Consider the following 16304-nt stretch of genomic DNA (forward strand, 5'->3'; position numbering starts at 1 on the left):
GTAGCTGCCTTAGCTTGTTAATGTGCTCCCGTAGCGAAAAAGACTTATTTACGGACAAGGTCCGCATCTGTACCTCCAAAGAAACCCTCTTCGTTAGGGTCATCCGATTGTACATCTGATTAAGCTCCAGCCATATCTCCCGAGCCACCGTCAAGTGCTCGATGTGAGCGATCACAGCTGTAGTGCATGATAGAAAGAGAAAGGATCGAATCCTGGCATTCAGTTTGTCCCAATGAGACTGGGCCTTGGCCAACTCCGCACGAGCATCGGAAGAGAGTTTGGACTCATCTCTTACCGAGGGCCGGTCGATCTCCTCTTGTACCAACTCCGCCAAATCATAGGACTCAAGAATAGCCAACATCATGACGCGCCAAATGCGGTAGTTGTCGCCGTCGAGCTTCTGATCTGTAGGAAGAGCCGGTAAGACAGGCACCTTCCGGTCCATAATCGACTGGAACTCCAAGTCAATCTCTGTAGACATCTTCACCTGCAATGCCTTCTCAAACGCAAAAGCAGCCCCCTCTAACTGGGAAAACTCAGCCTGCTAAGGCTCTTCCGCGTCCTGAAACTTCTTCACCCGCCGGAGGCGATGAAAAAGCAAAACCTGCACTTGTAGGCTGAAAACTCAAACTTCCTCTACGTCAAACAGCAGTAAACAGCAGCAAATCCACCACCTGTACTCCTTTCCTGTGCGCCCACACTCGTTTCAGCCTTGTTCCAAGGCGCAGCCCTCCTGTCTGCCCTTAAACGCAAAAAATGTAAATTTGTGTCGCGATGGAAACTCCTCTTCAGGTTGATTTTGCGCTCAGTCAGCCCTCAAACACTGCTCTGATACCATGTCAGAGTGCAGCGGTGCGGAAGCGTAGGACTGAGAGAGAGAGAACGCAGAGAGAGAAGGGAGAGAAAGAGACAGTGGACGATGAAGATCTGCTGTATAAAGAATGCTGAATACAAAGATATGCAGATATATACACGGGCGCAGTGCGCTGGACTGCGTGTCTCCACCTCGACGATGCAACCTGCTGTCCACCTTGAAGTCCGCTGCAGTCTGCACTGTCTGCTGTCTGAAATCTGTGAACAGAGACAGAATCTGCGCGTCACCGGTCTGTAATCTGCGAGCAGAGAAGTGTGTGTAGACTGCTGGGAACGTCGGGTATAAATAGCCGACAACCGGGGCAAAAGAGGGCGCCAGAAAATAGGGTGCAACCAGGACAGGTCGGCTGCATTAAATGCAGCCGACTGGGCTGCAGGCAATCGGACTGCCACGTGGCAGTCCGACTGCACAGTCCGACTGTGCAGACTGCTGTGCAAACTGCCTGCCTGCCTGGCTATGATCTCTAACAATAGTCAAGGACGTTCTTATTCATTTCAAGCCAATAGAACTGCCTTTTAATAAGACTATAAGTCTTATTAACTCCTGGATGTCCCGCACTAGGGGTATCATGACACTCAAAGAGTATCTGGCACCTTATTTCTTCATCTTTCGGGACACATACCCTACCCTTGTAGAGTAAATAACCATTATCAATGGTAAAATTCTTCCACTCGAATCCCATTCAAGCAACCCCTGATGCTCCATTTCCTTGTTGAACATCCTCAGATGTTCCTTCCTCAGTGGAGGCTCTTCCATTTGGATCCCCATTTTCTATTGCTTCCCATATGTTGGAATATGCCGAATCAACCTGGCATTTCTCTTTTAAGGATTCAAGCAAATCGGAAGTGAACTGAGTAAAACTCAATTCATTTATGATGGGCATTTTGCTGAGTGCATCAGCCACTATATTATACTTTTCTTTCTATACCTTATTTCATAGTCGAACTCTTGGAGGAGTTCGGCCCATCTGGCCTTACGCCCTTGTAGATCCAGCTGGTCATTAAGCCACTTAATGCTTTCATGATCCGACAAGATCAAAAGTTTGGCACCATATAGATAGTGCCTCCACTTCTTCATTGCATGTAGTATACAACTCCCTCTCATAAACGGAATAATTCCGTTTTGCATGGTCTAATTTCTTGCTTTCAAAAGCAACCAGTCGACCCTCTTGTAATAAGACCGCGCCTATTGCCCTGTCAGTGGCATCAGCTTCAACCACGAATGGTTTATTGGGATTCACAATTAATAGTACTGGAGCTGTAGCAATAGCTACCTTAAGTTTTTTAAAACTTTCGTTTTGGTCTGTTCCCCAATTAAAGCTCTTCCCTTTTCCTTTAAGTTGGTCCGTCACTGGAACAGCTATCCTGGCATAATCTCGAATGAATCTACGATAAAATCCAGAAAAACCTAGGAAGATCTACAACTCTTCCAGGTTCCTTGGAGATGGCCATTCAAAAATTACCCTTGCTTTTTCTGGATCCATCTTGATTCCCTCTTTCGAGATAATATGCCCCAAATATTTGACCTCTTGTGCGAAGAATTCACATTTAGTTTTCTTCGCATAAAGGGAATGGGTTCTTAATAATTCGAATACTAGCCGTAAGTATTCCAAATGTTCTTCTCTTGATTTACTAAAGATCAAGATATCATCCAAGAAGACTACTACAAAGTGTCCTAGATAGGGCCGTAACACACTATTCATCAGCTTCATAAAAGTAGCTTGTGCATTAGTGAGACCAAAAGGCATCACCAAAAATTCATAATGCCCGTATCTAGTACGAAATGCCGTCTTAGGAACATCCTGGGCCTTAATTCTTACTTGGTGATAGCCTGATCTTAAATCAATCGTTGTGAAGAATTTTGCCCCTTGTAATTGATCAAAAAGATCTTCCATTCTGGGCATAGGAAATTTATTCTTCACCATTATTTTATTAAGTGCTCTATAATCAACACAAAGTCGCATAGAACCATCTTTTTTCTTCACTAATAAAATTGACGAAGCCCAAGGTAAATTGCTGGGTTGTATAAACCCTTTATCAAGGTAATCCTTAATTTGTCTTTCGACTTCTTGGTGTTGTGTTTCACTTAGCCTGTAAGGTGGTTTAGAAACAGGGCGTGTATCCTTATCTATGTCAATTGGGTGATTTACATCACCCCTATCTAGTGGAAGGCCACTAGGTAAGTCAGATGGAAACACATCATTAAATTCATCTAACAAACCACTTAATTCATTATTTACATTCAACTCACAAGCATAAGAAAATTATTGCTTTATATTACAAGAAGTAAAAGTGTCCTCTACAAGGAGGGACCATAACATATATACCTCACAAGCTTTCTTCTTTATCAGCTTCTGAACTTCAAGGAAACACATCAAAGGGTTATCAAATACTTCATGTTTACCTTGAATCACAAAAGTCTTACCATCCCTTTCAAATTCCATTGTATTATAATGATAACTATGCTTTAAGAATGGTTCTAATCCCCATAGCCACTCCCTTCCTAAAGCAATATCGACTCTTTCCATATTCATAATCTGAAAATCAAGCTTATCTTTATATCCTTGGATCTCAATTTCCAATTTGGATACCATTATATCCCATATTTTATTATCCTGACCTTGCATCATACAAACAACATATTGATGCTCACTCTTTTATTGGGGAAGTTTCAACTTTTTGACAAGTGCATAATTTATGAAGTTGTGGGTGGTAGAGTCATCAATCATGACTCTAACCCTCTTTTCACCTATCGATCCATGCACTCTAACTAAATCATGTGGCCCAAAGGTAGGTTGCCACATAGAAGTTGACATACAACACCTGTGTTGTACATCCTTGTGCAAGACCTCTAAAGATTTATTATTTTCATGCCCCTTTAATCCCAAGGTCTGCACTACATGGATTTGTTTCCCTTTTCCCTTGCCCTTGTCCTTATCTTTTCCTTTATCTTTCCCCTTTTTCCTTTGAGGGCAATTCCAAGCAGTATGGTTAGGGGATAGGCAATTGAAACACAGCCTTTCTTTTTTGGCCTTATCAAAGTCATCTTGACTTAACTTCGACCTTACATATTGTTTCTTTTCAAAGGATTGTTTCTTACCCTTAAGAAATGGCATTTTCCTTTTAGATTTGCCTACAAATTTTGAGGCCTCAAATTCCTTAGTCTTGGGCTCCGTGCCAATGAGACTAGTGAGTGCACCTAGACGCGTATAATCTTCATTGATTAATGCAAATTTAATTGCCTTTTCAAGAGTCTTAGGTGAACTCCTTTTCACTTCCTTTATACAAGCCTTATCTAGTCCCCTTATGAATCCTCGTCTTTTGAAATTCATCTATTCCTTCCAATTTGAGGATTATCTCACGATACTCCTCGAGATATGTTAGCAAAGGTCTTCCCTTTTGTCCCAATCTTCCCAATTTCTTTCCATTTCATTTTCAAAAAGAAGTTCTTTCAAAAAAACTGATTCAAATTGAGCCCGAGTTTCAAGTATTTTATTTGTCTCCTTTAAAGTTCTCCACTATTTATATGCTTTCGGCCCCAAGGTTAGACTGGCCTCCAGCGCCTGGAGATGTGGTGGAGTATTCTTAAGTTTGTGCAAATCCTCCCATTTTTTAAGGAAGTTAAAGATAGTATCTTTGTTTCTATATTTTTCCACCCCATGAAACTGAGAGGGTTTCATATCTTTTAACACTGGGTTATCCCTCAGCTTTTGGTGGGGTTCCCTAGGGTCTTGCATAGTCACATCTAGATCTTTCGATGAGGATGGAATGTCTAAGGTCTCTACCTTACCTTTATCCCTTTCTAGTAATAAGGCTAATTGGGATTTTATTTCAGTGAGTGCTTGAGTTAGCAACTCCATTTGAATCCCCTGTGCTTGCACACAAGCAGTTAAATCATCAAATTGTTCTCGTGTAGCAAAAAAAATTTCCTAGTGTTCTTCTTGCATTTCAGTTTCATGGGGATCCATCATAGGGTGGTCCCCGGAACTAGAACCTTCCGTTGCCCCCTCTCTCCCTTTTTCCCCCATCTATACACTAGAATTGGAAAGAAAATATAAGAAATTTGCAGACAAAGATAGGGTACTTCCTTGATTACAAAGGTAGGACAAATGTCAACAGCCTTTATAGTTCAGTGGTAGAAAGAACATGAGGAACAGTGTGACTTTCCTCCAATTTGTAGTGGTTGTATGCAGGTCGCATGGAAACAAAGCCTGTCGGCAGGACCGCTGGGTAAGGGTGTGATTAAACACCACAGCCAGGTCGTGTGGGAACAAGGCCGTGGCCAGAGTTATAATTAATGTAGCCCATGTTGACGTAGAACATGGCCGCAATGACTAAAGACGGGACACGATGACGCAGAACATGGCTGCAATGATTGAAGACGGCACACGATCGTTTCAGCGGGACGTAATCGTTTCGGCAGGACATGGCCTAACTGCAATCGTCACCAACACAAGATGTGGTCGAAGTGGCTCTAATACCAATATTACGATTTTTACAGGTCTGTCTTCTATCCTCAGCTGATGCCCTACTCCGCTCTGGGGAAAACAAGCACGAGAAAATCTGTCTCTCCACCCGACCACGCTCAGGAAGATGCTGGAGTGCTACCCCGTCGTGACTCCCTCTACTAGCTGTCATTACCTGGTGAGTTCTACTATTTAAGTATGACTCACTTACTTCCTAAGCTTTCCTTAACCCCATACGGGCGCCCAAAAACCCCGGACGGTCATCCCTCGCGCTTGTCTCCCCATAAGTTACATTTATTAATGTAACACGAAGCACAACCTTCTTCCTTCTCTTAACAGCAAAAACGAGCAGCAACTTCAACAAATCTTCTCCTTTCTCGCATGCCCATGCTCACCTAATGTGCAGCCCTCCTGGTCACCTTTGAACGCTGAAAACACAATTTTGTGTCGTGTTGAAATCTCCTCTTCAAGTAGATCTACCCTTGGTCAGTCCTTCAATGCTCTGATACCATGTCAGAGTGAAGCAGTGCGAAAGCGTATAACCAAAACAAAGAGTGAACAAAAAGAGAAGAGAGAGAGAGAGAGAGAAAGAGAGAGAGAATAAAACGCAAAAAAATCTACAGTGAAGAATGTTGCATAAGAATGCAGATATATACACGAATGCAGCACACTGACACTTTTTGCTACAGGTTAGCCAATTTGTTGGCTAGCCTGATTGTTTATTGCCTTATTTCATCTTATTTATAGCCACTAGGCCCCCTACTCTCATCATTTGTCATTCGCATGGTGGAGAGAGAGATTGACTCAAGGAAATACTTCGCAGCCCGTTTGTGTATCTACCTTCTTCATTTCAGCATTCATTGACTATGGATTTCTGCATTCTTCTGTTTCTTTTCTCTCTCCCTCTTCTCTTGTGGTAATTGTCTTTCACTCTTGTCCATACGCTTCTGCATTCACTGCACTCTGACATGATGACCAAGACAGTCAATCAGCTAGTTCTACATCACGTAATTCTCAAGATCAACTTGGGTGCACCTGCCCCTATGACTTCGGATTGATGTGGAGAGTGACTCCCACGAACTTTTCCTTCCACTTTGAGAGGGGACGACTTTTCTCTTCATGGTGATCGGGTGTTATTTACAAATTGATTCAAACATTATATATTTATTTTGTACTTTGTATCATCATTTACATCATCAAGATGACCATGATTGTAAAAGAATACTTGGACATATTAACAATTCCCCTATGAAAGCATTGTCCAACTAGCACCATTGCATAGCATTTTGCACAAGCATGATCACTTGCATTGCCTCTTGCATAACTCCAATGCATCAGAATTCTGTTCTTGTAAACATGATCTGTACACATTTATCCCTTTTTAGTCTTTGGAGTGGTCAACTCTAGTTCCACCATATTCATGGAATTGCACAATCTCCAAGGGCAGCCTCCCTTGCTTGCTTAGTTTGCCTAGCTTGCTTCCATCTATATTTTTTGCTTCTACCATATACTCCCCACATTTCACTATTCTTCATCATCAACACCCAATAGTGGTAGGTCTAGCCTTGTTTGTTTTGTGAAGGTCTTGGGATTGACCAACCATTCTCCTTCTTCCTTTGGAGCACAGTTACTCAATAGGCCAAAAACTCATTGAAAACACTCACTCCATGCTAAAATCTTTAAAAACAAAACAAAAGCCCTTCGAGAAAAAAAAAAGTCCATTGTGTTTGCATTCACCTTTGCAGGATTTAGTAGGCCATTGGGCAACTAACGTGCATCTTTTGTTTAATGCTTTGACCTCTTTGGGGTGAACACTTGGGGTCTCTTGGTAAGATTATAATTACCTCTATAGTCTTGTTAGATCACTTAGCAACCAACATGCACCCTTGGCCAAATGCCCTAGGGGTGGGATGCCTTGGGATACAAGATAAGAAAAAGGGCTTAGGCTTCTTTGCAATCCCTTTCTATTTCCAATTTTGGGCTTGAGAGGGAATGTTGAGCTAAAAATGCGTTGCCTTTATTAAAACCAACCCAAAACTCAAATTAGTTGATGAATTTAAGCCTTTTATTAAAAAGAAACATGATCCTCCAGAGTTTTTGTGTCCCACATACAAACGCTAATTTGGAAGGCCCCAAATTTTTTATAAATAGACAAGTTGCCCTCCATTCAGTCCAATCTCATTTTTGCAGCTTGCAAGTGCCTTCTCTCTGCTGTCCACACTTGTTTGAGGAGGATATCTAAGCCAAGCTGCTGCCCATTGCTATCTACCTAGTGGCACCTGATTTCTAGCACCCTATTGCAGATTTTGGAGTATTCTCAGCCTGTCCAGCGCCTACATCAGCTGTACTGCTGCCAAGAGCTGTTCCAGCCTGCGTTTACTACATATTCATCACTAGATGCTGCCACCTAGCCTACACAGTTGTCACCCAGCCTGTTGATGTCAACATACAGCTGCATTTGCATCAGACTACTATTGCTCAGCCGGTCTTCTCCACCAGAAGATCTGCATTTTGCTGTTCAGACCTTCCAACCAGCTTCCACATTGTCAAAACAGCTGCATTTTGCTGTCTCTCTTCTCCAATTACCTGTCCGCCGACTGATCCAGCTTTATTTTGCTGTGTTTGCTCCTATTAGACCCTCATGGAGACTGCCTTGCTGCATTTTGGGATCCGTCATGGGTACAACACACTCTCCAACTCACTCTTTGCCCAGCCCTCAAGACACCAGCATTCAAGGGTTAATATTCATTCACTACATAGTGTGTTTGATGCATGAGCATTGTATTCTATTCAAGTTTATTCAGTTTATTATTCAATGTGTTCATTGTCTCTAAGTTAGCCTGACCCTAATTGTATTCTATTACTAGTTTGTGTTTTGTCGTACCATTGCATTTGAGTTTCTGTGTTAGGGCATTTCTCTACATGTTTTGGGAGCAGTTCTCATTGTTTTCTACATACATCCTCTCTCTACTACCAATCTTTACCTACTTCTCAGTCATCTTCCCCTGTCCCCACCCTGCTCTAGCTGTGTTTTGCATTGCAGTAACACCAGGCACATCCAGACCCCTGCATTTTGCAGGATTGGCAACAGCTGTCCCATCAACATCTGTGTTCTGCCTATCTGCTTCTGCAGGCTTTCTCTTCTGTCTGCCCTCTTACAGGTCTGTGTTTTAATGGCTGTACTGATGGCATCAGCATTCATCCCTAAGATCAAGCTGATGGATATAAATTTCAAGGTATGGAAGCAGTCCATCGAGCCTATTCTGAAAATGCACTACCACTAAGAGTATCTCAATAGATGTGCCCCTATTCTGCTTGCAGCTACTTCTAAAGAGGAGATCCACGAGTTTGTTGTCAGCAATAAGGGGGCTCTAGATGACTTCATCCAGCTTAGTCAAAAAAAGGTGTATGCCGCTTACTGATCTTGTTGACAGATTTGCTGGTACACACAACCTATGCAATTATCAACTTAAGGAGCAATTGTGAACTTCAAGTTAGGGGAATAAAATCTCAATGAGTTGGTGCAGAAACTTATTGACCTCATGGACCAACTGACCAAGGCTGGTAAGAGACTTCAATTTTGATTGACATCATTTTTATGAAGAATTGCAGTGTGTGAACCTACAATTGATAAACAGATTGTCAATCGTGGGGATAGGAAATGTATTATTCAGCGGTAACACAAAGTTGCCTAGAGCCATCCTCCTTGTCTAAGTATTCCTTAACTATCTTTTATTTCTTGATGTTGGGTTCCATTAAAGCTATAAAGTGGTTTTTTAAATTGGACGTGCACCCCTAATTAACTCTATAGGGTGCAATGTCACCCCTCAGTTGAACCAATGGCCGAGTCACTAGATCTAGCATTACGTGCACACATGTATGTACAGAATGCATATGATGAATCTGGGCTGTTAGGGCTGCACGCCATAGAAAATACCCCTATTTATGGATAAATGTCAGATTTGGAAAAGATTAGATCAGTTTACTGCTATGCATGTGCTCAAAGCCATGAATTTGGGCATGCATGCAGTGTTTGCAAGCCATCTAATTGTGAAAATGCATGTAGGCGCCAATGATCCTATTACAGCCAGTTTTGTGGCTTTAAGCAAGTTTCGTGGCCCCTAGCAAAAACTACCCTTAATTGAATTCAAAGTAAATTTCCTAAGGCCTAACTTTCAATAGCTCAAGAATACATCCAGGGATTTTGTAATAGGATTGCCCCAGACAAATCGCAGACTGGTGCAAATTGAATCATGAAAGATCAGTTTAGTAACATGGTTCATTTTAATTTGAATTAAGACACATGAAAAGCCACCAAATGATTATTTTGTCGTAGGATTCTCACATACTAATCAAGGCCAAATGCAAAGGGAGGCATGAAAGATCAATTAACAAAGAAGCTCAATTTCAACTAACACAACCATGAAAAGCCAAAAATTGACTAATCTACTTGTTGAACAACTATCCCAATTACATGGTATGCCAGACTAGTCTATGCTGGTCACTACAAGAATCACCATACAAAGCACATACTAAATCTCTGCTTGACCCTTGCTTGATTCCCTCATAACTTGGTACTTCCAGTTCAAGGTCCAACATTTCAAGTGTTTCCAAGATAGCTCTTATGGGTGTTGAGCTGGGATTGACAACTCCAAGCTTTGCATAGACTAATGGATGGAAAAGAACCATGTCTACATTGTTTCACATCCTTTATGAGCACTCTCACTGGTGTTATTTTCTGCTGGGCAGAAACAAGCAATGTACCTTCAAATTTCTCACTTGATGAGGGCAGCCAGCAGGTACAAAAACTGCTTCTCCGGTATGCTGCTCAAATGTCCAAGGTTCAATTCCTACAAAGAGATGCAAAAAATTTAACCTTTGGGGAGAAAAGCCATCACACTGGAATAATCAAATCAAGGCCCTGCAAATCCACTCACCATATTCCTCCCTGAGTCTTTTCTTGTGCTTCTCAGTCAGATAGATGGTTTGATCATGGATTGGATTTGTAACCTACAAACACTCAGACAATAAGATATATATATACATATATATATATATGTGTATGTATGTATATAACTAAAACCAGGATCCATCTCAGTATCACCATTCTTTGAACTGTTCAAACTGCTGTATAGCAGGTTATCCACAGATTGAATACGAGATCAATGACAAGTTACAACCAGTTGACTTCTATCAAGATTCATAAAAGAAAAGCCTGCAAAGAACATACATGATCGAGAGGCTTCTCCTTGATATGCCGAAATTCTCTCCAATGACTCTTCAAATAAGCTTGTAATTTAGGTACATCCTGATGGCGGAAAATATCCCATAAAGCTCCACCCCTTAAGACTTCTGTTTTACCAGAATTATCAGGTCCTAGGGAGACATCATCAGCCACATGTCCATTATCTTGTCGTTTATCACCGTAACTATCATCCTTGCTCTGGACTAGGGAAGCAGAACAAGTTCCAATTTTCTGCTCAAGGACATCTTCTGTCAAATCATTGCCTTTCTTGCTGTCAGTCCCAAGACAATACTCTTCTTCCTTACATGGACTGTTGCCATGGATATCATCTGATACAAGTCCTTCATCTTGCACCTGACAATTGGCTTTGGTTATTTGAGAGTCAAGTGCAAAAGAGCCCTTTGCTACATCTAGTGCACATCCTACATTTTCTCTTAATAGACAATCATCAATTTCTTCGCTGCTCAAGTTGCCATTAATATCATTTTTCTGCCTGAATGGCATGTTTACATGGCCACTTTCTTGGTCACCTGACAAGTTTCTTTCAGCAGACACTGATGTCTCAAAATGCTGGCCCATTTCTTCTTCTGTATCTAGTCCATGATTGCTGTTTTCTTTTTGCATAGCTGTATGATCACCTTCCTTGCTGTGAGCCTGAAAACTCTCACCTCCCTGGTCATCTGTCTGTTCATTTACAACACCAGGCAGAACTGAGACCAATCCTTTTTGACGACTGTCATCCATATGCTGGTCTTCTATATCCTCACCTTCAGCCATCCTCCTAACAGATCCAGCTGCAGCCAGATCACAGTCTCTCACATCCTCGCCAACAGTTTGTTGTACATTTGCAGCTGCCAAGCTGTTGATTTTGAGGCCAGATCCCTGCTCAATCAAGATGTTCCCTGTTTGCAAATCCGCATTCACAAAATGCTTTGCTCCTACAACGTGATCACTAGTTTGAAGTTTCTCTCTTGCTGCACTGTTCGTATGCCCCATGATTGCTGATGTATCTCTACCTTCCAAAATCTGCAAGGCACAGTCAAAACTCTTTTACAGCTCCAAACAGAAAGTTAAGATTTGATAGCAACACACATGTTACAAATGGAGGGAAGGAACAAACCTCATCTTTCAAAAACGTGTGTGGACCTTTATATTCTGGGGTCAAAGTAGCAGCTGCTTTTGTTTCCAGTCTTTCAACCTGAGCATTCATGAGCGACGCTCTGTTGGAAACAATATGTTCCTCTTCGCATTGTAATGTACTTTCCTTACTTAGCTCCTCCAAATACTTGGATTTATACAGTTCCCTGAGATTGTCAAATTTTTCACAATGCCATCTAGACATTTTCACTTCTGCAGTGTGTGCTAGCACATTAACCTGTAAAATTCAACCAGAACATTGGAAGAGCACATCAGAAGCTGCCATAAACATAAACACTAACTGCAATTTCAGAGATCTGAAATAACTTACAACATCTGACAAGTCACAGTGCAATTTTGTGACTGAATCGCCTCTTCCAAGTTCCTCTTGAAGTCCATATGCAATGTATGTCTTAGGCCCCAGGTCAGGTTTCAAGACATAGTCTGGAAGCTTTGTCACAAGATTCAACATTCCTCGAGTAGGATGTGTGTAATCATGGAAAGGCAAAGCGCTAATGAACTCTGTACCATGGCGTGGCAAACTTCCATGAAAGAAGTCATGAGGAGGCCAATCATTCAGTTTTAGCATTTCAGGCCAGCCATCTTCACGTACTCTCCCTTCCATGTAGCCTTTGAAGAACTGACGGATATTTATCTCAACCTAAGGATACAGAAGATAACAAGAATTTCAAATGTGCTAATCAGAAACCTAGACCTGCGACACATATCATATAAATAGCTTTGAAAAAGTTACTTACATCACACCAATCAACACAATCTGTCACCCTTACATACTTGGCTTCTTCATCAGCTTTTTCTCTTGCAGCTTGCCACATGGCCATAGGCTCCCAGCTTAGACGTTTTACTTTATCTAGGACATTTCTCACAATTACAGGCTCCTTATGGAGCCAATGCTCCTGAAAATGTTGGAAGGTTTCTGGACTCCTATCTGAAGCTGAAGGGCAATAAATATAATTGTCAAAGGCACCACTTCTGTGGGCAGCTTCCCGCAAAGGAGATGAGCCACTAATTTTCTTGTCAAAACACAGACTGCATGGTCTAGATAGGTCAGTCTTTATTGGGGGCTCATCACCAATAGCTTTCTCTACATTTGCCACAAGTTTGGAAATCCAGTTTTGCTTGACAAGTCGCCTTAAAGAGAGCTGCAGAAACCCACAGCCACCACATTCCTTGGGTGGACAGGGAATACTGCAATCATCATTTACCTTCCAAATTGATGATTTAACATCAGCCTCTTTTGAACGTGTATCTACTGACTCCACTGTTCTTCGATGAGATTGGTTCTCAGCAGTAGATGCATGTTGACCACCTGGTTGCTGCCCCTGCCGGAGCTCCCAACAGCATGATAAACACAAATCGTAGTGACAACCTGGACATGTCCTGTGTACATCTAGAATCGAGGCATTGCAGTTGTCGCTGCAAAAGGAGAGCACCTTCACTATTGGCCTACACTCAACCTAAAGGCATACACAAGACCAAATAGATAGACAGAGAGACAAACCAAAATAGACGTTCATCTGATTGAAGTCTTGACCTCTTGATCTCTACACCACTGGATCCTGCATATGGAAAGCCACCTTAATGACAGATTGAAAACAAGCTACAATTGCAACATTCTTAGGCATATCAATTGAGACCTTGAATCTTAGCCTCCAGCAAAATTTCATCGCTTTGTTGTTTATTCAAGTCCTTGAGGACAGGAAAAATAAAAGACAAAATGAAGCGTAAAGCTGAAATCCTTTGAGATACCATGTCCTGTTGCAAACAAAACATAAGCTTCATCAGAATTTAGAAATCAAGAGTTATGCTTTACTGCCCAGTCAGGATAGACAATTGCAATTTTGCTAATACCTCATGTGGAGACAAAGACTTCAGACCTTTCAGTCGTTGACAACTTCTGCAATTACAATCTCCCCTACAGACTGGACATGCTTTTTCAAAGTCTGCTTCGTCCATGTCAGGGTACCTTTAGTAGGCAGAAATCAACGATGAAACTGATGTTGTTCTATAACTTTTACTTATTCCTAAGCAAATGACAGAGAACACTGACAAATTGCCTTACCATCTAGCAAGGCATTGGGAACAATATTGTATGCTCTTGCAATTTTTGCAATCTAGAAGACCATCCCTGAAATTCTTTTGACACTGGTGGCAAATTCTGCTTTCCTTCAGACTCTTCTGCTTTTTGCTTGCTTTCCCAACAGAGAATGAAGTATCCTCCTGCAGCTCTCCCTTCTCTCTTCCTCTCCTTTCAAGTTTCTCATGTCTTGATTTGAAACCAGAAGATTCTGCCTCTTCTCTTAATTTTCTCTTCAATTTTTTGGCTCTGACCTTAAGCTCCAATAGTTCTGATTTTTCTCTTACATTTTTTTCTGAATTTTTTTCATGCTCTTTAGAGGTTGAATTCTTACTTCTAATGACTCCATTTCCGGTCTTTGATATCCCATCAGAAATCTCATTTTTCTGTTTAGTGTCTGGCACTACCATAGGCATGCGCTTAGCCCTTTTAGGCCCTTCCCCTGTTTCCCTGCTTTTGAGCCTAGCTTCCGTGTCTTTGACTTGAACGGTTGGTTTCCTCCTATTTTCAGAAACCCTAGTGCCTTCCTCCACTTCATCATCATCTGCACCCCCCTGTCGCGAAGCCTTGGTCTTCAATTTTTTTGCAGAGCCCTGCTTCATTGCACCAATAGCAGCTCTTTTCTTTGCTTGAGTGTGATGCTTTTCACACATGCTCTTGCCCTCCATGGCCCGCGCAGAGCACCGCCATTGCTTGCCATCAGAACGCTTGCACCGGAACTCATCCGGAACTTCCTCAGCATCCTCCTTGACAGTACCTTTCTTTGCACGACCCATGGCGTGATGGAAGTCACGGAGTTTTATGGAAGCTCACCTATGCAATAGCCGAAAGGAGTGATCTTCGTCAGTTCAAGGATGCAGAAGACAATGATCTGGAGAAAGACGGACAAATGACCTAGAGCGACGGTCCTTTATGATAGAAACAGATCTACAAAGAGGGGAAGACAAAGAATTAGAAGGCAATCAAAAGGAAAGGAGGAAACATGGCAGGCAATCCAACCTGTAATTAGTTAACGAGTCGACGATGCTTCATCCGCTTTCTATCCGTGGCGGCAGACCTGCATATGCAAAACAGACCTCTGACAAAGACACGTGCACGGGCACAGAGAGAGAGAGAGAGGGGGGCGGGGAGAGAGATACGGAGACAGAAAGAGGACGACGACGAGGAGGAGAAGAAGAAGAAGAAGAGCAACAAGAGAGAGAGAGACAGACAGACAGACAGACAAACAGAGAATCCAGAAAGACACGAAAGATAGATTGTAAAGATCGAATTCTGCTTCTCAACAAGCATGTGCTTTTCTAGTCTTATTTCTCTCTCTCTTTCCTTTTATTTCAAGAGATTGACCTGGTGATGATACCTGCAATTCTCATCAAGTCCACAGCCAGAAGAGACTGCAACCCCTGTGCCCATGGCCATCTGTGCTGCCTTTGTTGTGGTGTCCTTTTCCCCCCCTTCTCCCCTAATAGAACCATTATTATTGTTCTTGTGTTGATTGATGCAGCATTGCCCACAGGCATTTTCTGCATAGAACATAGTATTAACCCCAGATTGACAGGGCAATCCACAGCCCACCATTACCATTCGTGAACAGTTCCAAAATCAACTCCTCTCTCTCTCCCCCCCCCAGCCCCCCTCCCCCCCCACCCCTCCCCCCTATGTCACTCCCAAAAGTTGAACTCACTTAAAAATGTATTTAAAATCTGGTCTATCTCAATGGCCATCACCATGCACCCACATAGTGCCTCATCTCCCTTGACCCTAGGGGTCTTGACTTATGTGGATTCACAAGTGAAAAAGTCCATGCTCGCACATTTGCTCTCTAGATTGAAAAGTGAAAAGTTCGTGTTTGCAACTGCGGCCAAACAATCACAACTCTCTCCAAAGACAATTGTTGTTAGCAAATGATAAGATGGATTCCATCAAAGTAGAGAATTTATTTTTACAAGTATTTATTATAAAGTAGCTTGTTCTCGCCCTCTAATGATGAGGCTTTGGAAAAATTGGCATCAAACGTATAGCATGTGACAAAACAACGTCATAAACACTGTACTATCTCAAAATGCATTGTTAAATAAGATCCATGTTACATTGGACATGTGGTCATAGCCCCATTAGTTGCGCTAACATTGTAGCTTTGTTCCTCATAACATTACCATTGCAAAACGCATCATTTAGAGCACAAAGGTCTCACTTCTCAAAATGGACCAGCTCTACTTGTAGGGCAAGGGAAAGTAAACAAAGTACAATGGGAGGTGCATGCATATAAGTAGAGAGGGGTGACTAATTCAACAAGAAAGAGTTTTATGTAAGTAGAGAGGGGTGACCAATTTAGCAAGACAGAAGTCCTCATCACCTCCCAACTTTCCCCCCACAGTGCACCCATTTACTTGACTTTATTTTACTTGTAATTGGAAAGTCATTGGATAGGCAAAAAGTTGTGATACACATAAGGTAAGGACTTCAAGTTCTAAGAAATTATTTAACT

General features: G+C 42.0%; 1 protein-coding gene across 5 annotated transcripts in view; it reads right to left on the bottom strand.

The window, feature by feature from the left end:
• The window catches only part of LOC148013306 (lysine-specific demethylase JMJ27-like), a 45631-nt gene extending 30205 nt beyond the window's left edge, over positions 1-15426 (bottom strand). Inside the window, exons 1-12 of one of the 5 annotated variants that reach the window (XM_087668407.1) lie at positions 15177-15426; positions 14819-14876; positions 13805-14632; positions 13594-13708; positions 13380-13500; positions 13244-13301; positions 12480-13158; positions 12053-12382; positions 11705-11959; positions 10570-11610; positions 10277-10349; positions 10104-10189 (exon numbers count right to left, since the gene is read on the bottom strand). In XM_087668407.1, the coding sequence (XP_087524533.1) occupies positions 10104-10189; positions 10277-10349; positions 10570-11610; positions 11705-11959; positions 12053-12382; positions 12480-13158; positions 13244-13301; positions 13380-13500; positions 13594-13708; positions 13805-14595 (3549 nt within the window). In that variant the 5' untranslated portion in view covers positions 14596-14632; positions 14819-14876; positions 15177-15426. Of the gene's footprint in view, positions 1-10103; positions 10190-10276; positions 10350-10569; positions 11611-11704; positions 11960-12052; positions 12383-12479; positions 13159-13243; positions 13302-13379; positions 13501-13593; positions 13709-13804; positions 14747-14818 lie in introns of all 5 variants that reach the window. The other 4 variants (XM_087668408.1, XM_087668409.1, XM_087668405.1 and 1 more) reach the window with 4 other exon arrangements.
• Positions 15427-16304: the final 878 nt, after the last annotated feature.

Source organism: Lygodium microphyllum, chromosome 26 (assembly GCF_053477565.2).
Source record: "Lygodium microphyllum isolate KBCC chromosome 26, Lygodium_microphyllum_v1.1.10, whole genome shotgun sequence".
NCBI classification, from domain to species: Eukaryota; Viridiplantae; Streptophyta; class Polypodiopsida; order Schizaeales; family Lygodiaceae; genus Lygodium; species Lygodium microphyllum.